The sequence below is a fragment of the Hylobates moloch genome, unplaced genomic scaffold, assembly GCF_009828535.3.
Source record: "Hylobates moloch isolate HMO894 unplaced genomic scaffold, HMol_V3 SCAFFOLD_3, whole genome shotgun sequence".
Lineage (NCBI taxonomy): Eukaryota > Metazoa > Chordata > Mammalia > Primates > Hylobatidae > Hylobates > Hylobates moloch.
In genome coordinates, this window is record NW_026652278.1 from 71659796 (window position 1) to 71685910 (window position 26115).

Sequence of the window (26115 nt, forward strand, 5' to 3'; positions counted from 1 at the left end):
GAATCCATGCTTGGTTGCTCAACTAAAGACCTTATATTGCTAATTACTACCACATGCCCATATCCCAAGCGAAAGAAAACTTATTGATTCTGACAGCCCATTCTCTCAACACTGAATTCCAAATGAAAACTCAAAATTTGGCCAAACATAACATTTCATCAATCTTGTTTTACTGACTGGAAAAACAACATCAAACAAAGGGTGCTAATGGCCCTTTATTACTGTGCCTTTCCCAAGCTTATATTTTCTGATGAAAGATCTAAGTGACCAAAGGGCTTCTTTAAACTACTTAGTAATTAGCTTTTGAACCAGGAAACAATGCGTAAAGTAAAGTGAACAGGCCCGGTGCTGATGACAGGACGGACTCTGTGTCTGCAGGGTCAGGAACAGTGGGGACCCAAAAAGAACATTAAAAGCAAAGTGCATTTTCATAAAGGGAGAAGAAAAAAAAGAGAGAGAGAGAGAGAGAAAACCAGGCTAAAAGCAGTGATAAAAGATTACAGAGCCAGAACAGAATGGCAGGAAGTCTGTGATCTGAAGTCATCAGCACCTGAAAGTTTGAGTGGAACTGCCAGGGTGAAGGATGACCAGATCGGACTGGGGGCAGTGAGTGAGTGCCAGGCTGAGAGCCCCATCTGGGTCAGCCGGCACCAAAAGCTGCCGGCCTCCAGCCCACCCACCAGCTCACCCACATTTGACTAGGAAAATTATTTCATTAAAAAAAAAATTACCTGGAATGAGAGTCAAGAAATATTTTCAACCTAGCCTTCAGGGCAATTGATTTTATTGACTTCTTCAGGAGCAGTGATTGGGAAATGCCGGGGAGACACTGGAAGATAGGGAGGCCATAAAGAGAGCCCCAGGCCCTCAGAATGCCTTCTGCTTTATGGAGACCTGTCCACACCTTCAAGGCAAAATGAATCGAGATGCTGTTTTCCTTTTGGCATGGGATACATGACCACTGGGACTTATCTGGCCTTTTGGATCCAACCAATGGCCCAGAAATCGGAACAGCTTGGTTCTAACCTCATCCAGGGCTGTTAAGATAATATTGAGGGGAGGGCTCCATTAGAGGGAAGATGGAGGGATGTGCTGCCTCCCTGAAAAGATGCCAACTGGCCTCCTCTGGCCCACTGTCCTTTGTGCCTTTGAAAGGAAACTGGTGTCCTGTGGGTAGTTCAAGAAAATGAGCCCTTTTGTCCACCTCCTCATTTCCTGTGCAGAGGCCTGGACACCTGAGCTCAGGAAGCATTGGACTCACTGACCAAAGGGGAGGGTCTGCTCTGTCCAACATGGCTGACTGTCAAAAAGAGGAGAAGGCAGCAGTGGAGGGAAATACATGCTCCCGGTCTGATTTTATTTCCTCTTAAAAAAACCAAAGAAGCTCTTTAAGAGTTCATTCGAAACAGAATGAGAAGGGAAAACAAAACAAAACAAAACAGTTCCATGATAGGAACTTCCATGACTGGGAAGAGGCATGAGTGATAAAAGTTTTCTGTGTCCTGATCCGGATGGTAGGATGATAGTTACTGGGGGTGTACATAGGTACAAGTTCCTCAGTTTATATGTTAAAGATGTGTACATTTAACTCTATGTAAGTTATACCTCAAAACCAAAAACAAACAAAGGTGACTGCCCCAGAAAAAGCTTTAAAAAAATAAATAAAGGATGGCTGCTGCCAGCCCCCTTTCCCCCACGGCATTCCCCTCTTGAGGTGGTTACTGCCCTCTACTTAGGAGAAAACCTTGGGGTCTCTGTTGAACCTACACATTGATATTGAGAGTGATAAAGTGATCTGAGCACACACTGAAATAGTTCCCGAGAAGAAAGCATTCACGTTTGGGAAGCCAAACAAAAGATTCATCAGGAATAGCATGTAGTACCCTAAACTACCAGAAATATACTGTTTCTTGCCCAGAAGGACTTTCAGCTGAGTAATGAGTCCCTTTAAGGATAAGATCGGTGCCTCCTGGATGAAGAGGAGAACTGGGTTCCCAGTGGCCACAGTGCCTTTGCAGTAGGCCAGATGACCTGGATCTGCCACCCAAGGACTTCTCTGCCAGAGTCTTATCCTGCGTTCTTGCTACACACAAATCACCACAGAAGGGCATCATACTAGTTTGAGGGACCAGAATTTTATCACATAGCCAGATGATGTGAAGAATGAATGAGTTTTGTTTACTTGTTAGGGGTCAGAAGAGAAAATATGGGCCCAGTTATAAATGGACTCCTTTCAGGACAAATTCATTACATCTCTTAGAATTTGTGGATGGGAGTTTGTCCAAGTGTGGCAACGTCCTCGGGTCACCTCTGACATCACACCCCATGCAGAAGCTGGGCCTTCCCTCACAGAAGCACCCATGGGGTGGGGGAGGGGCAGAATTCAGATGGCACCTCCACGGGGACTCCTGAAAGTCACTCAACCACGTCTTTTCTGATGCAACTGACTTACTTTCTGCCTCCATGTTTGTTAAAAGTCCCGCCGAATTTATTCCGATTCAGGATGAGAGCAGCAATTTCGGGCACGTAGCGGGCAAACATTGCCTACATGCATGAAACAAAGAAACAAGAGCCAAAAAAAAAAATGGCATGCAGAGAGGATTCTACCGCAGCGGAGGCAGCAAAACCTCTTGGCATACTTACTTTCTTCCACTAACCGCACTATAGGAGCCCCCGTATTTCTTGCGGTTTCCTATTAACTCTATGATTTCAGGGACGTAGCTGGCAAACATGGCCTGAGAAGATAGGAGACAGAAGAGAGACTAAAAAGACAGGCCAAAGAAAAGGGGGGAACCTGTTCAGAGGGCGGGGGGCACTAAGATCTGAAAACACAAAAGGATTAGGCCTGCGAAGGTATATATTGATACGTTGGATCATAAAAAACTAAAAGCACGAAGAGAGCAAGCTCCCAGAAATACACAAGACAAACAAACATTAGCCAACCTTGACAACTAAAGAACAAAAAAAAATCACAGTCGAGAAAAATACAAAGGAGACAGGAATAAATAAGGTGATATCTAGTTCTTCTTGTTGAAGAAAAATAGGCAAAAGGGGGGCATGCTAGTGAAATTAAACACACACAGACACACGTGTGCATGCACAGACACACAGTTTCACAAGAGAAGATCTTTCTTTGTCATTAAAATTCAGAGGAGAATCAATGCTTTTATGAGTAACAAAAGAAAATAAACACCAAAAGATTAAAAACTACATTTTTCTATTAAAAAAAAAACACTAAAAAGCTCAAAAGCGAAATTTAGGAAGTCACCTGGGAGGAGAAGATAGCAAGGAGAAACACAAATCTGCCATGTTTTGTCCAACAAACATCTGGCCTGTGGCTGGCTGGATGGGTCTCATTATCTATGGGCACCTCACGGATGCTGCAGCAATGCTTGCGTGAATGTACACATGCACGTGCACATTTATATACATTTTTAAAATGTATATGCCCTATGCATACAAAACAGAGAGAGGTGTATGCATCACTACATATAAATGTGCACGCAGTGTACATACATGAAAGCTCTGCATGGATTAGGATTTTAATCACTCGCTTCATAAATGGTGAAAAAATCTAAACTTAAAATGAGCTACTTTGAAAGACAAAATGTAGCAACTGCCAATGTGTGGCCAGAAATCCCCTCGATTTACATTAGAAGGGATGATTTAGTGCAACATAAAGAGCTGCATAGACTTTTAAAAAGCAAACAGTGAAACTTTCTTAGAAGAAAGGAGCAAAAATACCCCACGTGTCCACTGCAGAATGGAGTGAGCTGTTTGCAAAACTGCACTCTGCTCACATGGGGATGTCCGCCTGGACAAGACTAAGGTGCTCTCTGTCCTTTGATGGAGGGACCCTTCTCTTTAGGGCAGGCCCCCGCCACAGTGTTTGTTGGAAGTTTGGGGAGGAACATAAAGGGGAAGGGGGAGCTCTTGAAACCGCAAACTGTCTCTACAAAGTACTGACAGCTTCTACCAGAGGCAGGTGACAGCCACTGTCTTTGTAGCATACCAGATGCTGAGTTACATTGCTAAGGGGTAGACACTCTCCCGTATTAACAGCATCACTTTCTTAAGATAATTAGGTTTGCTCCTGGCTAAATGGCTGTCCCTGACAAAGGCAATGTGCCTGGATCTATGGGACAAGTGTAATATACCAAGAATTATGCAGAAAAGTCACCATCGTGTTTGGATTTACTTAGCCTGATTGTAACACTAAGGCTTTCTTCTGGTGCAGAACACAGTCTAAAATACAAAGCTTTAAGGAAATGTATCATGGAAAATATTAACAACCATCAAAATCAACATCATAATAAAGATTTTTTTTACCAGTCCCCCGAGGATGAAGAAGACCATGAAGAGGCGCCCAAGCGTGGTTTTTGCATAAACGTCCCCATAACCAACGGTGGACATTGTGACCATGAGTAAATAGACACATTCCCAGTAGGTGAGAGCCTGGTTGTTTTGGAAATTTTCCCATGGGTCCCCTGAATTCTCCACCTAAAGCAAATGGGACAGGGGAGAAAAAAGAAAAACATGCTATTGAAGTGTATACATGCAATAAACGCAGAAGCTCGGCACTCCCGAAGGCCACTTGCTAATGCACACCACTGTCTACACGAGATGTGTGGTTCCTGGGCTGAGTTCTGTGAGTCAGGATGCAGAGCTCCTGAGCAGGACACAGAGAAAGTGGAGAAGCAGCTGCAGGAGATGTTTTCCTGACTGATTGGGACAGAGAGGGAAAGCAAGAAGGGAAATATCTTTAGGCCTTTTCTCTTCTTCTGTAAGATGTCAGAAGCCAGCTAAAATTCAGGGCATTGCCTCTGGCCAGGTTTTAGAGCACTCTCTTCAAGGAAAGAGCCAGAGATCCCTTCCCTGACCTTCTCAATAGGTTTCTAAGGCCCAGATGGCCTGGCTCTGTCTCTCCCACAGAAATTCTAAACCCTTCCACAGGGTGCTGCCTCCGTCCATCAGTTTATCCAAAGAGTATATAAGGGCCCTGCCTATTTCTGATTCAAACGGCATCTCTGGGATCTGGCCCTGCTCTCCCTCCTTTGCAAATTGTCAATGGTGGTCCCAGCCTTGAGGCTGCCGGAATCTTCCCAGAGGCATGGAAAGTGAGCTCATGAGAACAGCTTGCACTGGCACAGCCCATTAGATCAAGGGCTGGCAAACTTTTTCAGTTTTGTGGGCCACACAGGTCCTGGTCAACTCTGCAGAGGCAAAACTTCAACAAATGGGTGTGGCTGGATTTGGAGAGCTTTGGCCCAAGACTGCAGTTTCCCCACTTTCCTGTCCTTCCATCATATTTGATCTGCCAACAAGGCTAGAAGGTGGGCAGGAAAGGTACTTCAGATACTCTCAGGAGAGAGGGAGCTGCTGGCCCAATTTTACTCAAATATGCCCGTGATCTGCCCACAGGGCCTGTAGACGGTGGCCCCCAGGCCTCCACCTCTGCCTCTGCAAAATGTTTCCAGGGCCTGGCCTCTTTCACACATCAGTTTGTCCTCAATGTGCCATTTTCACAAAAGTTTCCTGGTGAACCTGAAGGGACTTCACTAATGCCCATAGTAAGGTGGGGTCATCATCTTATTAAAGACAACTATCTCCTCCACATATGTGATTTGGGTGCTTGGTGTTTGGTTACAGTAAGAATTAGGGTGATTAAGATTGATTTTGGCCAAGAATCCCATCAGCATTAAGGGCTGGGCAGGAGACCCTAGATCTGGTGAGTACATGAGCCCCCATACCCCACCCGCTGCCATCTCAGGCCTGTCTTCCTTTGAGTGATAATTACCTAAATCCCAAGTGTGGGTAGCTAAGTGCGTCCTTCTATCCCTTATACAAATAGAGGCTCAGCCACCGGTGGTCAACTTTATCCAAAGTCTCAGAGCTAGACCAGGCTCCTTCCAGTTGTAACAGTCTATGTTTGCACGAAACACACTTCCCACAATAGCTGTGCTCTCTAAAAGCAGAGGGAAAGTCTGTCTTTGGGTGGTGCGAGGGGCTTGACTTAATACAAGACTTTCAAAAAGTCACTAATGAAAAAGAATGAACATTTTTGAGGTACAAATCAGACAAAATAATGAAAGGTGGCTTTTCATAAGGGGGAAGTGGAGAGAAATTGAGGGATCTGAATTTGTTGTTTACTAGGTGGTGTGGGTCAAACTTCCAACCTTGTCCCCAGACCTTTTCCAGGTGTTTGCTTAGGAAGCACTGCCATCTTGTGGCTTACTATAGTTATTGCAGACAGAAGGAAAATCTACCAAAGCCCCCATGACAATACCAATGAGCAATGAACGGAAAAAATGCAGGTTAATAGTGCAAACATTACTCACCATTTGGAACTAGTTTGGGGTAAAAAGGTTGGAAACCCAGACAATTGTGTGGTTGCTTCCCATCTTCCTGTCTACAACCGAGGTGAAGTTTCTTTCCAGCAAGATAAATTTTAGGTAATAAAATGACTCAGAGAGGGTCTTGTTGCAGGCAAGCGAGAGCAGAAGGGTCTTCAAGGTTACTCACCAAATGGATGAACCCGGCTGCAGTCAGCCATGTGCTGATAAATATGGAGAGCAGATTCACCAGCTTGATGGAATTACTGTGCAAGAGACAACAAGCAAAATCCCCATGTTACCAAGGGAAGGCCCTGCTGGGGCTGCCTTACAAGGTAACGGCACCCACTTAGCGGGAGAGGCTGCCACATCTGACTCCCATTATTAGGGAATTCTGGAAGGTGGAGGAAGCTGCTGGGATGAAAGTCAGGACACAGCCTAGAGGAACGAATTTAACTTTGGTAAAAAATTAACTTTTATTTAAAAAACTCTTCAAATCTACAGAAAAGTGGAAAGAATAGTATAATGAACACTTGTACGCTCTTCATTTAGACTGACCAATTAACATTTTACCACGGGTGCTTTATCTCCCTACATGCTTTTTCTCTTATCCCCCCCCTGCCCTTTTTCCTTCTCTTCTTCTTGCCATGTACATATATATATATATTTTATATATATATGTATATATATACATATATAAAATATATATGTAAATATATAAAATATATAAATATATATATTTATATATATTTATATATAAATATATATATAAATATATAAATATATATATATATATTTGCTAAACCATTTACCAATAAATCAGAGACATCATGGCACAAGCCCTAAATACTTTAGCACTCCTAAGAAGAAGGGCATTGCACAGCATAATCACCATACCATTGCACGCCTGAGAAAATTAAAACATAAAAATTCAGTAATGCTATTTAATATGCAGACCTTATTTAAATGTCTCCAGTTGCCCCAAAATTGCTTATTGATTTTTTAATTTTCCCCCAGACCCAAGTTTCATGCACTGCATTTGGCTGTTAGGTGGCTTAAATCCAACTGTCAGGAAACAAGGACAGAGAGTAAACATTTTAGGCTTTACAGGCCATATAGACGTGGTCACAAATACTCAACTCTGTCACTGTGGCTTCAGAGCAGCTTTTGGACAACATGTACAGGAATAGATATGGCTTTGTTCCAATAAAACTTTATTTACAAAAACAGGCAGCGGGCATGGGCTATAGTTTGCCAATCCCAGCTTCAGTCTCTTTTAATGTATAATTGACACCACTCCTTTGTAATGACATTAAATTTTGTGTGAACCTAGGTTGTCTTCTATAATGTCCTATATTCTGGATCCTGTTTATTTACTTATTTATTTTTATTTTATTTTTTATTTTTGAGATGAGGTCTCACTCTGTCACCCAGGCTGGACTGCAATGGCACGGTCTCGGCTCACTGCAATCTCCGCCTCCCAGGTTCAAGCAATTCTGACTCAGTCTCCCAAGTAGCTGGGATTACAGGCACCTGCCACCATGCCCAGCTAATTTTTGTATTTTCAGTAGAGATGGGGTTTCACCATGTTGGCCAGGCTGATCTTGAACTCCTGACCTCAGGTGATCTGCCCGCCTTGGCCTCCCAAAGTGCCGGGATTACAGGTGTGATCCACCGTGCCCAGCCCAGTTTATTTTTTTAAATAAATGTTATTGTGTATGTTTGAGGTTTACAACATAATATTATCTACCATCTCACATAGTTACGCTTTTGTGTGTGACAAGAGCAGCTAAAATCTACATATTTAACAAAAATCCCAAATACCGTACAATTTTATTAGCAATAGTCCTCATGTTGTACATTAGACCTCTAGACTTGATCATCCTACATAGCTCCCTACTTATTTCTGTTAAGAATCTCTGCGGGGATGGCATCACATCAGGATATCCCAGCCCAATGAGTAGGTCCATTCATGTGGCTAAGGCGGAAATGCTAATGTCTCCACTGAGAGGTGCCCATTTCCCTTTATAATGAATATGCCATCTTGAGTGAGGCCCTGAGACTGCAGGAATATCCTGCTCCCCAACAACCTTATACCTAATAGCTTTAGCATCCACTGGTATTCCTTGAGTGGATCAACTGGACCTTATGATATTTTGAGCCCCCTGAGAGCTGGGGCCTTGTCTGTCTGGATTCCAGGAGCCCTGGATCCCTGGAGCATAGTAGGCCACTGTGACTCTGCACTGACTGCACTGGTCTCTGCCCCTGCTCTCTAAACTGCATCCTGTTCAGTCCCACTGGAGTATACCTGAACGCTGCTGTCAGCAGGTCACTTCACTGTCCAAAGGCTTCTTGTTGACTAAAAGATGACATTCAAACTCTCTCCTTCCATTGTCAATACCTTGTGAAGTCCCAGTGTCTCCCACCACCACTTTTTCACATAAACTCTTGAAACTGCCATGCCAGCTAAACCTATTTACTATAGCTATTGTTTACACTATTTACTCAACTCGAAAGCCCTTCCCATCTAGCCAAATTTCCCCATTCTTCGAAGCCCAGTTCAATCCCTACTGCTTCCTTAAAGTCATTCCACACACCTGCAAGACAAAGTGACTTTCCCCGGCTCTCATCTCCAGCCATTCATTGGTAATTGATCCTACTGACTTAAGAGGTCTTTTGTAAAGTTTTAGGTTGCTATTTGACTCTTGTGTTCCTTGCTGTATCTTGCAGAAGAGAACTCTCTTTTTCTAGCTCTTGAATTTTCCCAGTAGTGGCTTAATGCAGCCTACAGTGTTGCCCAACCCATTAGTTTTGGTCAATTCATCTCTGTTATGACTGCCCTCTCTTACCTCTCTTTTGGAGAACCAATGATTTAAATTCTAGGCATTTAAGATCACAGTAATAGTATCAGCTAGCTTGTTTACAGTTCTTTCCCAGTGCTCACCGCATGTGCCACCATCCTAAGTGCTTTAGGATCACCTGTGCTTTACGTAGACTAAGTCATTTAACGCTCATAACGACAATCTTTCTTCTTCTGTGGAACAGCACAGAGGAATCCATGGTCTTAGTTTTTCCAGAGTTGATTCCGACAGTTCATGGAAAGAATAAACAGATACTTTCAACACTGTGGGTGAGACTGATCTTTCAAAATGTGTGGAACAACTTTCTTCTAGCTCGAAAACTTGGAAAAACAGCCAAAATGTCCATTCTGTCTCTCTTGGTCATTTCTAGAGTTACCAGATGATAATAATTGCCAATATTTATTGAGCCCTTATTACGTGTTAGATGTTGTGTTGAGCAGAATTCTCTCCTGCCTCTACCTTGTAAGTCCTCTTAGGTGTGCTCCTGCATTGGAGGGTAAGAAATAGATGAAGAACTGATAGCCGGCGGCAAAGGGAGGGCTCTTAGGGAGGTGTGTGTTGTTCATTTTCTCAGGGTATCGTTAAATACAAAGTGGCTTCACTTACATACTCCTGGATTCTTGGGATCTGAACACAGCAGTGTCTCACCAACAACCATGTGGAGACCTCTTGAGATATTAAACCTATTTGGAGTCTGAGCCTCCTGGTGCTTTGGAAAAATGACCTAAATATGGTGATTATTAAACTCTAAATGATGGTTACAGTGATATTAGTAGTGTGTTAGGGAGCTCTTGCCATATGCAGAACATTTAATCATTGTTGCTAAAACAGTCCATGTTTAGCTCTGAAATCTGATTATTTTTATGACATCAATATTATCACAGATCCCTAGGTTTAGTAATTTGCTTTCTAAATGAAACTCTATGACCACACATCTGAAAGCTACAAGCAAAAGATGCAAGGTTAACCCCCGGTGGGCATTCTCCATACTCTGAAATGTGAATCTTGCCAGGTTAAGTAGGGGTCCTTGGGAAGAAAGAGTGGGGCACGCCAGGAGCAGGGCTGTGTGCTCTGCATAGCAAAGGTTATACATCTCTGTGTGGAGATAGTCATAGCCTTCCTGGTCAAGCCCAGGGATCTGGGCCAAACATGAAGCTACCAATGGTTAGAATGATTTGAACCATTCGGATTCTAGCCTGCTTCCTAAGCTTTGAGGGAGATTATGATCTTATCGTGAACACCTGACCCATCTAAAGTAAATCATTCTCATGTTGCCAATACAATTCCTGAGTCTCCATCCCATGAGTTCTAATTCACATCGATGGACACAGTGAATCATGATAGGTCAGGCACAGGATTCTAGTAGATTAGAGACCTCTTCCAAGAAACTGTGGATGCTGCAAGAGAAGCTCTGGCTCCAGAGATTACAGCTGTCAACCCAGAGCTTCTGGGGCCTCCTTTGTCCTCTGCATGTTTAACAAGACATGTTTCAGTGAACACAGAAAATGCCATGCACTTTGTACAAAGAAGTGCACATTTGTCCCTGTTCTGCTTGTCTCTAATTTTTCTCTTTGTTTCTGGTATTGCCAAGTGCTGCTGGCCTTGTTCTGTTTTACTGCTCTCTTTGCTGGACAGATGTAAAATACCCACCCCCTAAAACGTTAACTGGACTGCACCACACTAACATAAATGGTCTAAACGATAACATGAGTGGAGCAAAGTGAAACTCTGCCAATTCAATCCCTTAATTATCTCTAGATCCCTTCTCTCTCTGCCCCAATTTGCACTGCCTAAGGCCATGCCCTAATACCTCTTCCCTGGACTACTGCCTCCTAATTGGTCTTATGGTCTATGAGGTCTTTGATGCTTCAACCCCATTCTCTATACAACTGTTGGAATAGTGGATCTTTCTAAAATGTCAGTCTAACCACATTTCCTCTCCTGATTAAAATCCTTCAACAACTCTCCTTTGTTCTCAGTAAAGTCCATGAATCTAAGAACCTGCATGATTTGGCCTCTCCCTGCACATCTCTTGCAGTCTCCATATAGAATATTCTTCTTTACAAACTTTATCTTGGAGCCATTTCTAAGTTCATGTGAGTAGTAATGTTTTAGTTTCAAAAACGCCTCCCAAAACCATATTGGTTAGGTACATGATGACTCATGCATATCGTGGAATGCTATGTGAGAAACAAAAGGTGACATAGTAGATGTAATAGTTATCTCAAAGTAGGTGTGATGTGGAGGCAATTTTACTTTATCCTTTTATGATTTTGTGTGTTGTTGCAATGTTTACCATGAACATATTTTAAAAATTAGAGGAAACAGGCTGGGCACAGTGGCTCACACCTGTAATCCCAGCACTTTGGGAGGCCAAAGTGTGCAGATCACCTGAGGTCAAAAGTTCGAGACCAGTGTGGCCAACATGGTGAAACCCTGTCTCTACTAAAAATACAAAAAGTAACCAGGTGTGGTGGCAGGCACCTCTAATCCCTGCTCCTCGGGAGGCTGAGGCAGGAGAATGGCTTGTGACAGAGGTTGCAGTGAGCTGAGATCATGCCCAGCCTGGACAACAGAGCGAGAGTCTATCTCAAAAAAAAATAAAATAAAATAAAATAAAATAAAAATTAGAGGAAACAATAAGGAAATTCCCATTTTAGAAAAAATTGCTGAGTGATCCATGTTTTAGTCATCAATATTTACCACAGTCAATGAGATGTGGAATTACAGCCTTTAAACACAGCTGCTGACTTTCCTCTGACAGTAGAATAAGTGTTCTAGCACCTGTGTGTTAGATCTCCAGTTTGCAGGGCAACTGAGAAACTGCCAAAACCTCAATAGTGAGAGGGAGTCTCCTTGTCTCCCCTTTAATTGGCCCGTTTCAGGCTATGGAGTATTCTAGGCCCCCTGTGGGCTTGCAGTTTGGGAAAGGGCCTGATGCTGGTCACATAGCTATGATTCGCCCATTTCATCCCGTGCACTTTAATTTTCCTTCTGCTGCCTTCTTAATTCTTTATCAACCTTTCTGCCCACCTGATGCTTCTCTGCCTTATTTCTTTCAGCTCTTGGCCCAGTGAGGCAGCCAAAGTACTGGAAATGAAACAGCAACTCCAAATCATTATTTCAAATCACATTGCAAAGCCTCCATCCCTGCCTAATGCCACAGATTGGCAGGAATTCACCGCCAAAGAGAGCCAGACAAAATCTCCCTAAAGACGATTACATGGGTCCCCCAACCCACCCTCCTGGAAGGACCGCTATGGAAGCAGCAGAGTATGGAAGAGTCACAGGAGAATCGCTCAAAAGTGCAAAACCCTACAAAAGCCAAGGCTGCACTTTCTCTGGGACAGAACTTTGGGATCCACACTTGGGGATGCCCAAAAGGAAGGAGCCAAGATTAGCCAGGCCAGCACCTGGAGAGAGAATGGCCTCAGAGAGTTGTCCTAAAGCTTCTAGATTTCTTACAATTACATGACGTTTGCTTCTGTGCCTAGTGACCTGGCCTTTCCTACCCTCTTAACTTCATCCTCCTCTTTCCATCACAGAACACTTAATGTCCAGGAGTGCAGAATTACCCAAAGTTTCCCCAAGTGTTATGCTGTCACACCAGTGTGCTGTTAGCAGCTTCCTTAATTAGAAGTCAACCCCCACCCTACCCCTCACATGCCCAGCCCCACAAGGATGACACTTAAGTTTTCTACAAGGCTTACCTAAAAGTAACCTTCTCCTTGAAAAGATCCTTGACTGCCCCACAACTCAGGCTAAGCCCAGCTTAGTTACTCCCCTCTCAACCCCTGGGCATACTGACATCAGCATTAACCACACCATCAGGCGGCCTGGCTCCCTACCCAGCAAGTTCTCTGACAGAAGGACTCCTAGCACCCACCTTGCTGCTGATACCAATGGGTGCTCACTCCAGGCTTGCTGAATTATCTCAACCATCTGGTTATGACCATAAGTGAAGGGAACTCTGAAAACCCAGGTTGTGGGTTTGTGGCGAAAAGCACCCTCTAACAACAAGAGTTTCATACAGTGGGAAGTCGGGTGCTGGAAAAAGGCTGTTTTGGGGCCCGGATGGCAGATGCCCAGCCAGCCTTCCACCCCGTGACTCTTCCCTAGGGCCGTTCTCTCCCTCATCCCCTGGCTGGCTGCTTCAGCTTCCCCCCTCTGCACTGAGAGAGGGGGCACTGAGTGCAGTTGGCAGGTGAGCTGACCACCAGGGATGCCACAGCCACTTCCCGCATCCAAAGGAAAGAGAGGTGAGTGTCCTAGCGAAGGTCAGAAAAAGATATTCAGATGGTCCATCATTTTCTCAAGTTCTAAAACGGTCCAGGGAGTAGACAGTATTCCTCAGAGCAATGGAACCTTCTCAAAATGCTGGCATCAGAGAAGAAAAATCCCCCTGACTTATGATGTAATTGTGAAATAGGGAGAGACAGACACTACCCGATGTTAGAGAGTGTCACAAAACACCATCCCTACCAAAAAAATAAGTGTCTCTTAAGAACAAGCCTCTATGCTTGTTGCTGGGTACTCATGCATTCCACCTTTAAAACACAGTCTAGGCCAGGCGCGGTGGCTCACGCTTGTAATCCCAGCACTTTGGGAGGCCAAGGCGGGCAGATCACGAGGTCAGAAGATCGAGACCACAGTGAAACCCCGTCTCTACTAAAAATACAAAAAATTAGCTGGGCGTGGTGGCGGGCACCTGTAGTCCCAGCTACTTGGAGAGGCTGAGGCAGGAGAATGGCGTGAACCCAGGAGGCGGAGCTTGCAGTGAGCCGAGATTGCGCCACTGCACTCCAGCCTGGGCAACAGAGCGAGACTCCGTCTCAAAAAAAAAAAAAAAAACACAGTCTAGTGGAGTGAATCTGACATAGGTAAATATTGGAGAGATGCTAGCTTCATTGATCATTTACATTTCAAAAGTAATATGATTCTAGCACATAGAAGAATAATTAAAAGGCAGAAATCAGGGTTATTGGCACTCAGAAAAATATGAAGAAATACAATATTCACTGTATATGAATAATATTACATTATTGCTAATAAATAGAGGACTGATAAATTCTTATCTCAGGATAACGAACAGTAAAAGGCAGGAGGACATACTTTTAAAGACTTCGGTGCCATTGGATTCTCTTTTTCTTTTCAACTTGGCTAATAGAAAGTGAATTTGACCTCACAGTCACATAGATGAGCAGTCAGAGAGAGGAAACCAATTTGGAATTAAAGCAAAATACAATAAACAAGCAAGAAAAACACTAACACCCAAGGAGTAAAGCCAATCATAGGTTGAATTTGTTGGCTGTGTCAGGTTCATTCAGGAAGCTGGGTCCCAGCCTGTGTTACCAGGAAAATGATGCTGAATCTAATCCTCAAAACTACAGATATATTAATTACAAATCACAAAATATGGAGGTGTCCTGTTTTTAATCATTTATCAAATGCATAAAGGGCAACCAAAGAGGAAATGGAACATTAGAAGTGAGCTTCTTAGAGTGTAATTTCCTAGAAGAGAAATTTATGGCCTGTACTTATTCTCCATTAGAGCATGTCTAACCTCTTTTATTAGTTTATTCATCAAGACAGCCCTGGTTTCAGGCCAGCTCTGCAAGGCAGCAGGTCATCAGGAAAGGGATCCTCTGGGGGCTTTTCCTCCTGGTCCAGTTGTGTTTTCCAGATCATAACGCAGTTAACAGAAGTATTCATGGTGCATTCGGCAGGAGGTTTGTAGGTTTTCCCCCAAAAGGCAATTGACAGAGCAAGCCCCAAGGGCTATATGGATATAAAGTGAACATCTAAAATGTGCTTTGAAATGAAATGATTTTCTGTTTGCCGTATGAGGTTTGTGATTGCCTCTCACAGCATTGCTTCTATTGCCTTTACGACTGGGTTCAATTTCTTATTTAGTGATGTAATAAAGGGGCAATTTAGAATCTAGCAGCAAGGACTTCCCAATCAATGAGCAAAGCTATCCCTCATTCACTGTGCACCTCTCCCCTTGACACCATGGCTCTTATCTGGGCAACCCCACTGGGCACCCAGATATCAGCTATGTGTCCCTAAAATTGTCCCTACTTCCCTGCATGCACAGCTGTTTCTCTCTTTTCACCACATAGTTCCCTGGCCCTGCAGAAGAGAGCAACTCAAACCCTACTCTGGGTTTTCTCTCCCTCTCTGTGTTAGATCACTCTTTCTGTGAATAATATAACTATTAATAATGTCATTGTGATGAAAGCAAGCACACCTGATATTTGCAACTTGGCATAGGGGACTGGAATGAAAAAAATATGACGAAGAACATCTTACCTTGTTTTAAGAATATTCAGAAACTGCAAAATTTCTGAAAACTGTATCAGTCTCAGAGCTCTTAAAAATCTCAAACCTGGAAAAAAGAATGAAATAGAGATGCATTATTTTCAATGCGTGATTTTAATGTTCACAGTCTGCCGTTTGATTTACAGTTCCCAAGGGTCGAAGGGATGGGAAGTTCTTGCAGAAGATAAACCAGCTGGTACTTCGGACATATTCCTTCATTCTGATTCTTGACTGGTTTAATCTCGACTGGGAAATGGACTTTCTCTTTGTAAAGGTGGCCTGTTCAGAACCTCTTTAGAGGAAGGGCTCATGGGGAGAAGCCAGGTTAATGAGACTTTTCATTTGGTGATCTCTGATTGAAAGCACTGTTTCTAAGTTATCTAGTTGTCTGGTAGGATTTTGTCTCTGAAAAATCCTAGAAATTGTGATAGCTCAGGGTAACCCTTGCGCTAAGAGCAGATTGAGAATAAATCGGATAACCTTATGTCTTTGATGGATTTTATTTTTTACCTTTATCTTCAGCCCTGATAAAATGAAGAGTACAGCCCACAGTGTTATCTGTTTTCTACAAACTTCTATATTTTCCTCCCAATAAAATAAAAAAAGATCAGTGAGATATCGCACCCCACAACTTCAGGATTCAAAATTTATATAGTTCCCCTTCTATTAAGTGTTAAGATAAATGGTTTGTCCTTTCTAAATCAACAACCTCTCTTGAATGGAAAAGAAGCATCAGTGTTTAGGTGGCAGAAGAGAGATGGACAAGGAAAAACACATCAAGGACATTTTAAAATGCAAATTATTATGTTTTAACAGCTAAGAGTGAATCATATTTCTGTTCAGGTGAAATTTATGAGTCAAAACATTCAGAGTCAGTCCTGGGCTATAACAATTTGGCTATCATGCAAGGGAATTACTTACAAAATGCTGGTTTGTCACTGCTTTGAGACACATTGAATGTCACACCCACTCCCAAGGGGATTTTCTTTTGCAGACTTTCTAGAAGCATTTTATTAAGCACCACCACGTGCCAAAGGCAGTGCGAAGCCCTCCAGTGCACTGAGTTGACAGACAACTCCACGCCCGTGAGTGGGGCTTTGTTCTCCCACACCTGTGAGCCAGTAAAGGGCAGCGTAGGGAAGAGTGGTGGGAAGGAATCCTTACTATCTTCTACTTGAACAAGGAGTACACTAACTGTGCCCAATGTGGAGCTGTTTAGGTAATAAGGGAAAATTAACTTAAAGTTCATGGGGTGGGGGAAAATCTGACAGTACAAGGAAAGAGGGAGAAAAGGATTGGCTCAAAAAAATAATTTCTCATCTGAAAAGGATTAACCATCATGAACAGAAGACTTTTTTTGAAAACATTCTCCTTCTATGCTAAATAATACTTATATAACTTTTATTAAATAATTGCAGAGATGAGTCGGGATGTTGATGAAATAAAAAGGCTCACGGCCAAAAGCACAGTCGTAACTGAGCTGATGAAAGGCTGACTTAGCACTGCTGAAAACCGACCACGGCGCAGAGTACAAAACTAAGAAGTCATCTCAGAAAGCAGAGAAAATAAGAGAAAGGGAGAAAAAAAAAAGATGAAACTTCAGAAAATAGAAACACAGTGGAGATCACAGAGATCCAACCCATGAATAAAATGTGTTCCAAAGGGAAGTCAAAACATCACATTAATCATAAGCAAAGGCCAGGACATAACAGAAAAGAACTTTTGAGATATGAAAAAATGACTGGAGACTAAAAGGTAAAATGAAGGATCAGTTCTTAGAGACCAATGCCAAGAAGCATCTGGCTTTTCATTTTCACATTTCAAGTATTAAAATCAAGCAATAAAAATAAACCACCAGTGTTGATGGAGTTATTTACTATTAATGTAACTAAGATCATTATATTTAACAATGTGTTAAATGGCAATTGGGCAATTTTCAGAATTTTTAGACAAACAGAATCTGACCCAAGATTTTTATACCCAGTCAAGTGGTTGTTCAAGAATAAAAGTAACAAAAAATTTTCAAATTCTAAGGTCTCAAAAAATACATTGTTTGCTCAGTGTGCACATAAAGTTTCCAAAGAGGTTCACAAGACTTGCTAAATCAGAATGGGAGGGGGCAAGGGCTGGAAATTAAATTTATAACAGACTCTACTGCTGGTCCTAACATTCCAGCCCAACCTAGACTGTTATCTCATACCAGTATCACTGTTGCATATTGCTGAGCTAAAACGACAAATGTAGAAACGTGGAGTAGAAGGTGACTGGCAGTTAGCACTGAAACTATGAAAGATAACAACACTCTTCCATGTTCCTCGAGGGATACATTCCAAGACCTCCCAGTGGATGCCTGAAACCTCAGATAGTGCCAAATCCTATATGTATTATATACACACACCTATGGTAAAATGTAACTTATAAATTAGCACAGGAAGGGATTAACAATGGCAATAATAAAATAGAACAATTATGACAATATGTACCAGCATCACTATACTTGTGCTTTGGGGCCATTATTAAGTAAAATAAGGGTTAGTTGAACACAGGTAACATGAGTTACAGCAAGACATGGGTCTACTCACTGAAGGGCACTGAGAGACTAATGGCCAGGGAGTGCAGATGGTATGGATGTGCCGGACAAAGGGAGGATTCTTGTCCCAGAAGGGACCAAGCAGGACAGCATGCAACTTAAAACTTATGAATTTTTTATTTCTAGAATTTTCTATTTAGTATTTTCAGACTACAGTTGCCTGGGGGTAACTGAAACCTCAGGAAGCAAAACCATAGATAAGAGGCACTCCTGTAGAAATACACGCTAGCAATGTATTAGCCGCTTAGGGTTTAATCCTGAATATTCTGTGTGTGCATAGATATGCTTTTATTTATGGAACTAAAAATAGAATACAAACAACCTGAACTTCAAACTGGATTTCTTCTTTTTATCTTTAAACGATGGTGTTTGTATCGTATATCCATTGCTGATTGGCAGCTTGCCACATTTGAGTGAGTTACACAAATATAGTAGAATGAAAGCTTTTCTTTTAATTAAGGTGCATGAAAGTGAGGGCAGGAAAGAAATGAATGCAGAGGCCACAGGGTCCTATACTCTTGCTAGACACAAACTGCAGATCTAGCTCTGAGCACCTTCTTAACAAAAGCAAGCAGGGAGACAGGATAAGATTAATAGTGTATACATATGAGAGAAAAACAAACTGGCTTGCAAGAGAATCATTTATTTTTCCCAACATGGAGACCAGAGGGAAATGTCTCCTTGCAAAAGGGACCCAGGGTGATGTAGGAGCAAGACCCCTGTGGGCTGAACAAGGGTGGCCTTTGCTTATTTGACTGCCTCATACTGGGCATTTTTATGGCACTGAGTTTCATTCCTGCAAATGAGTCAATGAAGTTCTCCATAGGTTAAAAAAGTCAGTCTACATTTTATCCTCAGATCAAGCCAGACTATCTGGAGAAATGGTTGGTCTTTCAGGAATCATTACAATAGCTTCTGTATTAGTCCGTTCTCACTCTGCTAATAAAGACATACCCGAGACCGGGTAATTTATAAAGGAAACAGGTTTAATTGACTCAGTTCCACAGGGCTAGAGAAGCCTCAGGAAACTTACAGTCATGGCAGAAGGGGAAGCAAACACATCCTACTTCACATGGTGGCAGGAAGGAGAAGTGTTGAGCGTAAGAGGGAAAAGCCCCTTGTAAAACCATCAGATCTTGTGAGAACTCACTCACTATCACGAGAACAGCAGCATGGAGGTAACTGCCCCCATGATTCAATTACCTTCCACAGGGTCCTTCCTACAACATGTGGGTATTATGGGAACTACAATTCAAGATGAGATTTGGGTAGGGACACAGCCAAACCGTATCAGCTTCCTAATCGCTTTCTGCCCTGGACCCCTTGTGGTCTCTGCTCAGAAGCCTCCAATGCCGCCCATTTCACACAGAGTAAAAGTCAAAGTCTTTCAAAGGCCTAAAGCAACACCATCCCACCACCAGCACTATCTCTTTTTGGATATGATGGCTTCCTACTGCCACTCCTACTACTGTCCGCTGATCTGGCAGATGTCTTCAGTGACCCTTGAACACACAGGTATGCTACTGCCCCAGGGCGTCTGCGCATGCAGCCTCTCTGCCTGGAATGCTGTTTGCCAGATGCCCACATGGCATACTCCCTTACCTCCTTTGGGTTCTTACTCAATGTCCCTTGATCAGCGTGACTTTCCCTGGCTACCCGACCTAAACATGCAACTCCTCCCACACCACCCGTGCAACTCCCTATCCTGTTTCCTGCTTCATTTTTCTCCTCAGCATGAAGCACTAGCACTCGATTATGTGGTTGCTTTCTGTCTCCCTCTCTGTAGCATCAGCTCTATGAGGGGAGGGGCTGATGTCTGTTTTGTTCAGGGCTATATTTCCAACATTAAACATAGTGTCTGGTATAAGGTGAAGGCTCAATAAATCCTTGTTTGAACTGAATGAGCGAATCAAAGTTTTAAGAAATAATTAGATGGCGGAGTTAAAGGTTAGATAATCCACACTCAGAATTCTGAGACTATACGTTGCCTACTAAAGGGAAAAGCCAGAAGCCCTGCAGGGTCCCCTGAGAGAGGTCAGGGCTGCACTCTTGAGGAGTAGAAAGTAGCCTCAATAGGGAAAAGCCTTAACCAATGACCACTCTGGCTATACCCAGAAAGAGCCCAGAAGACTACAGACAGCGACTTCAGGCTAAGAGAGGAGACCAAGATAAGAGGTGAGACGGGGAACTCTATGGTAACAATCATTCATCTTCTCTATTTTATAACATCTTTTATTATTTTTATTCTATAAAATCTCTGAAATAAATGATTTTCTAAGGCAACACAAAATAGCTATAATAGAATTGTGGAGAAGAAAATGTGTATGTACCAAAAGCCAGGAATTACATGCCCTCTCCAAAAGTTTGCATGTTCACAGAGTTTTACAAGTGAATTTTTTAGTTTCAAAAAATAGTAAACTTCTCCATCTATTCTCCATTATATGATCAAGCCTTAAAAATGGACTTATCTGTGTTTTTCCATGTTCTGTATTGGTTTAGAAAGTTGGCATTACCTGGAAGCAAGTTCCCCATGCATTTTCTTTTTTAAATGGCAAGGTTATCACACTAATGACTAACAACAATAATCCTAAATAAAATTCCAGGGTATCATATCTAGGACTGCATTAAATGAATAAAAGACATGAGCTATAGCAGATGCTGTAGGGTACAGCCCAGATCCCCTCTTCAGGGACCTTATTTGTCCCGGGCTCTTGAAGAGTGACCTGCTAAAGGCTCAGAGCTAGTCCCTTCATGAGAACTGCCCTCTGCTACAAGGAGCTGCCTCACCTGGGGCTACATCCACTGTCAGTGGTGGTGCCCCCCTACCCCCCCCACCCACACACACAAAGGCTGGCTGATATAGGGACAAAGGTCAGCTGCCTTGCCTCAATTTGGGATAACTCTGAAGGGCCATCTAGTGGCACTGTTTCCTGTGGGATGGGCTGAGGCTTCCCAGGCAGCTGCACCCAGCCTGAGTTCTCCACCCTTATTCCCTCACAGGCATGGGCATTAAATCCTACCCTGGTGATCTGCAGACCAGAAGACCGAACATTCTAAGAGTCCATGTGGGTATATTGGAGGCACTCAGTAAATGGTAATTTCATCATATGAAGGTGGAGAATTACAATAGCATAGGAGTGTACACACGCCACAGAAAAGTCATCAAGATGGACCAGAAAGCCCAGAAAGACACACACACACACACACACACACACAGTACATATAGTGTTACTGTCATTTTAAATTACTGGTGAAATGATGATGTTGACAATGACATCAATCTATTATTATTGATGATATCTAGTATATTTAATTACTTACACACACTAAAACTTCTAACTATATCTTTTTTAAAAAATACGTACCACAGAAGAAAATAGCTAAGGAGAAACAAACGAGACAGTGTATCCAGCACAGTTTGAAAGCAACAGAGCCAGGTTTCACCCCAAATGTGACAAACTCCACAAAGCCCAAGCTTCTAGCCACTGTCCTGTACAGACTTGAGCCAGTCATTTCCAATTCAGACATTAAGACCCAAGCACACATTTTCAAGACTTGTGATACATACCAACTTGTCCTCACAATTTGCATTCCCTTCAGTATGCAAATGTTCTTTTGCCTGTATTCCCACTGGATTGAGTACTGTGATAGAGAAAATAAGAAGGAAGGAAGGAAGGAAGGAAGGAAGGAAGGAAGGAAGGAAGGAAGGAAGGAAGGAAGGCAGGCAGGCAGGCAGGCAGGCAGGCAAGAAGAGAGAGAAGGAGAGAAGTCAGGAAGGCAGGAAGGCAGGAAGGCAGGAGGGGAAGGAGGGAGGGAAGGAGGGTAAGAATCCCAATTCAAGGTCGGGCATGGTGGCTCATGCCTGTAATCCCGGCACTTTGGGAGGCTGAGGTGGACTGATCACTTGAGGTCAGGAGTTCAAGACCAGCCTGACCAACATGGTAAAACCCTGTCTCTACCAAAAATACAAAAAAATTAACCAAGTGTAGTGGTATGTGCCTGTAATCCCAGCTACTTAGGAGGCTGAGGCAGGAGAATCACTTGAACCTGGGAGGTGGAAGTTGCAGTGAGCCAGAGATCTTGCCACTGCACTCCAGCCTGGGCTACGGAGTGGGAGTCCATCTCAAAAAAATTAAAAATTTAAAAATTAAAAAATAAAATCCTAATTTGATAGACCCCAAATAAGAGCTCATGGCTGTTTTATTCTGCTTTTCTATCTTAACAAATGAAGCTAATTTTTTTCATATAATTATTAGTCATTTTATTTTCTTCTCTAAAGTGCTTTAGAGTGGCCTTTGCCAGTCTGCCTGTGTATTTTTCTTAATTGTAGTAATACAATTGTGTTCTCATATAAAGAAGATTTTGTATACCATATATTATCTCCCACAGTTCGTCATTCTTCTCAATTTGGCTTAAAGTATTTTTCCTACTGTCAAATTTTACTTAAGGTGGGTTTCTTTCCCTATGAATTCTAAAATATATCAATCTTTCTACCATGTTCCCTTTTTTTAACATTTTTTTGGCCATCCCCATCATATAGATAATTTTTTTTTTTTTTCTACTGCATCTATTTTTTTTTCTTTGTACTTTTAGGGCACTAGTTCTGGACTTTGACTGTACATTTAAATCACCTGGGAAACTTTCAGAATTGTTGACACCTGGGTCTCAGCACCCCCTACCTGCATTCTGATTTAATGGGCATGGGGTACATTCAGGCAGAGGGAGTTTTAAGGTTCCAGAGTGATTGTAATGAGCCATCCAGGCTGAGAAGCATTGCAAACTTTTTCTATAAATGAACATATAGTAAATATTAATATTTTGGGCTGTCACAACGACTCAACTTTGCTGTAAATAATAGGAAAACAAATAGGTGTGACCATATTCCAGTAAAATGTTACTCATATAAATAGGCCATGGACACTAATTTGCTACACTTGCTTTGGAGGCATGGGATTCAAATCCGTTGTGCATATGAATCACCTGGCATTTGTAAACATCCAGATTCTGACTCAGTGGGTCTCAGATGGGGCCTGATACTCTGCATTTCTAACAAGCTCTAAGCTGTTGTCAGTGCTGTTGGTCAGAAGACCACGCTTTGGGAAAACAAGGCTGCAAGGCTGTGGTCCCCAGAGTTCTCTGCCATTGCAATCACCTGAGGATTTTAAAGCAATACTGAGGCCTGCTTTCACCAGATTCACCAGGTCTGGGATACAAGCTGGGCATGAGAATTTGTATAAATTCTGATTCGAGTGTGCAGCCAAGTTTGGGAACCAGTGGTTCAGAATATATTTTCTTTTCTCTAACCTTTAATTTGTTAATCCGTTTTGATGTATTTATTTATTTTGGTTAATAGTGCGCCAAAAGGACCAAGCTTTATTTTTCTAATCAAGAAGATTCTAATGTACAGCCAGATGATGGATGATGATGGGTCCAGTGTACAGCCAAGTTTGGGAATCACTACTTTAGAGTATCTTTTATTTTCTTTTTTTAACCTCTAACTTGTTAATCCATCTTGATGTATTTATTTAGTTTGGCTAGTAGTATGCCAAAAGGGGAACCCTTTATTTTTTCTCCAAATAGCAAATTTCCCTTAAACCGAATAATCACTTGAGTAATTTAAAACCAGTAATCTACCGTCTAAGCACACTATCAGTCTATTTAAATCAATTTTAAAGAACATACTGGCTAACTAGAAGTTAAATCAATAATACAATAAGAGATTATTTATAAAACAAAGCATTCAGCTTAAGATTTTGGGGGAAAAGTAGTCTTGACAGTAGGAGAAAGCTGATTTTTTAGTTTAGTGTTTATGACTAACCAGAAAACAAATAAATATGAAAAAAATTTTAAAAATCTGTAGAATTTTATGGGAGCAAACAATAGCAACAAGAAAACAAACAACATAAAACAAAATTCTGGCTGATCCAATAAAAAAAGAAAAAAATTATCCACAATGATATTCTAACAAATCTGTGAAAAACCTCAGTGAGAGGGATGACTTTCTGAAAAATATAAACTTTGAAACTTGATACACACAAAAAAGAAATCCATTATAGGATAACAATTGAGATATAAACTGAAATATATATTAACAGCTTCCCTTAAAGACTCTGCACCCATATATAATTTATGATTAAATTATTGTACATACATTTTATTAAAATTCTAAACTGTTCCATAATACAAAACGAGATCTAAAGCTACTAACTTATATTATAAAATAAACATAAACTGAGGACCAAAAACTGACTCTCAAAGCACAAAAATAAAGTAGAAATGGCCCTCAACTTACAATGGTTCCACTTATGATTTTCTGACTTTTCAGTGGTGCAAAAGTGATACCTATTCACCAGAAACCATACTTTAAGTATTCACACAACCATTCTGTTTTTCACTTTCAGTACAGTATTCAATAAATTACACTAAATTTTCAGCACTTCATTATAAAATATGCTTTGTGTTAGATGATTTTGCCCAACTGTAGGTAATGTAAGTGTTCTGAGCATGTTTAAGATAGGGTAGGCTCAGCTATGATGTTTGGTAGGTGAGGGGTATTAAATGCATTCACAAACTTAAAATATTTTCAGTTTATGATGGGTTTGTGAGGACATAACTCCATGGTTAAGTTGAGAAGCATCTGTATTCTAATATCACTAAGATCATAGATGCCAAAATTCTCTATATAACACCAATATAAATTATTCATCAGTGAACTAAAATGATAATCCAGAGCATTCTAGTTAAACATAGCAGATGGATCACAATGGTTTATATCTTCCCCCTCTCAAAACTTCACTAAAGTAATACAAATGTTGAAGGGGTAGGAAACAGCAGAATCCCACAAGAACAAAAAGAATGGAAGAGGAGATTACAACACAGAAGAGACAAACACAAAATGTGGGTAGATATTCTGTTAGAAACCTCCTTGGTATACATATATATGTATTTATTTATATTTATATAAACATATACATATATTTTCCATGTATATATTTCCATAATAAGAAAGAAAGACATATACACACACATATGTGTATCTCCGCAATCATAAACAGAATATTAAAAATGTCTTTGGTCAATACATAAAGACTGAGGTTGATGAGGGGGTGGGTGGGATGCAGAGATCACAGTGAAGAAGAAAACAACCATCCAAAAGGTGAAATGAAGTGGCTGACCCTGGGAAGAGGGAGGCTGTGACAATAACACTGATTGACTGGGGTGCCAAACAGGAGTAGCCAGTACATGGCAGCAAGTGCCTACACTTGAGGTGTTAAAATAGAGCAATATCCTGAGTAAACTGTAACTCTTGGAAGAAACACACTGTCTCCACAGCTGTAAGACCAGTTACCAAATAGAAATACACAGTAGCATATCTCAGTAACCCCCAGACCAACTGCAACACACGAAGACAGCATTCACATATAGGCTAACAGAAAATCTCAAATGCAAAGATAAGCACAAAATAGGCCAGGCGCTGTGGCTCACACCCGTCATCTCAGAACTTTGGGAGGCTGAGCAAGACTCCATCTCCAAACAAACAAACAAACACTGTTAAGTACACCTACATATAACCACATGGATGAATCACACAGACATAACACTGAGAGAACGAGGCCTGACACAGAGTCATTCTATATGACCCAGTTTTATGAAGTTCAAAACTGGGCAAAACTGATATATGTTCAGGAGAGTGGTTACCTTTGTGGGGTGTAGTGACTGGAAGGTTGCGGGAGAAGGGACTTGGGCGGGGGGACAGGAAATAATGTCTGTTTCTTGAGCTGAGCATTGGCTTCTCAAATGCATTCTCTTCCTGAAAATTTATCCAGCTGTTGCCAGGCATAGTGGCTCATACCTGTAATACTCGCACTTTAGGAGGCTGAGGCAGGCGGATCACTTGAGGTCAGGAGTTCAAGACCAGCCTGGCCAATATGATGAAACCCCATCTCTACTAAAAATTCAAAAATTAGTTGGGCGTGGTGGCAGGTGCTTGTAATCCCAGCTACTCGGGAGG

At 41.9% G+C, this 26115-nt stretch overlaps 1 protein-coding gene across 30 annotated transcripts in view; it reads right to left on the reverse strand.

The window, feature by feature from the left end:
- The window catches only part of KCNMA1 (potassium calcium-activated channel subfamily M alpha 1), a 775685-nt gene that overhangs the window by 240738 nt on the left and 508832 nt on the right, over nt 1-26115 (reverse strand). For all 30 annotated transcript variants that reach the window (XM_032140900.2, XM_058436411.1, XM_032140879.2 and 27 more), the window contains exons 6-9: nt 15506-15581; nt 6523-6598; nt 4330-4500; nt 2644-2735 (exon numbers count right to left, since the gene is read on the reverse strand). In XM_032140900.2, the coding sequence (XP_031996791.1) occupies nt 2644-2735; nt 4330-4500; nt 6523-6598; nt 15506-15581 (415 nt within the window). The remainder of the gene's footprint in view (nt 1-2643; nt 2736-4329; nt 4501-6522; nt 6599-15505; nt 15582-26115) is intronic.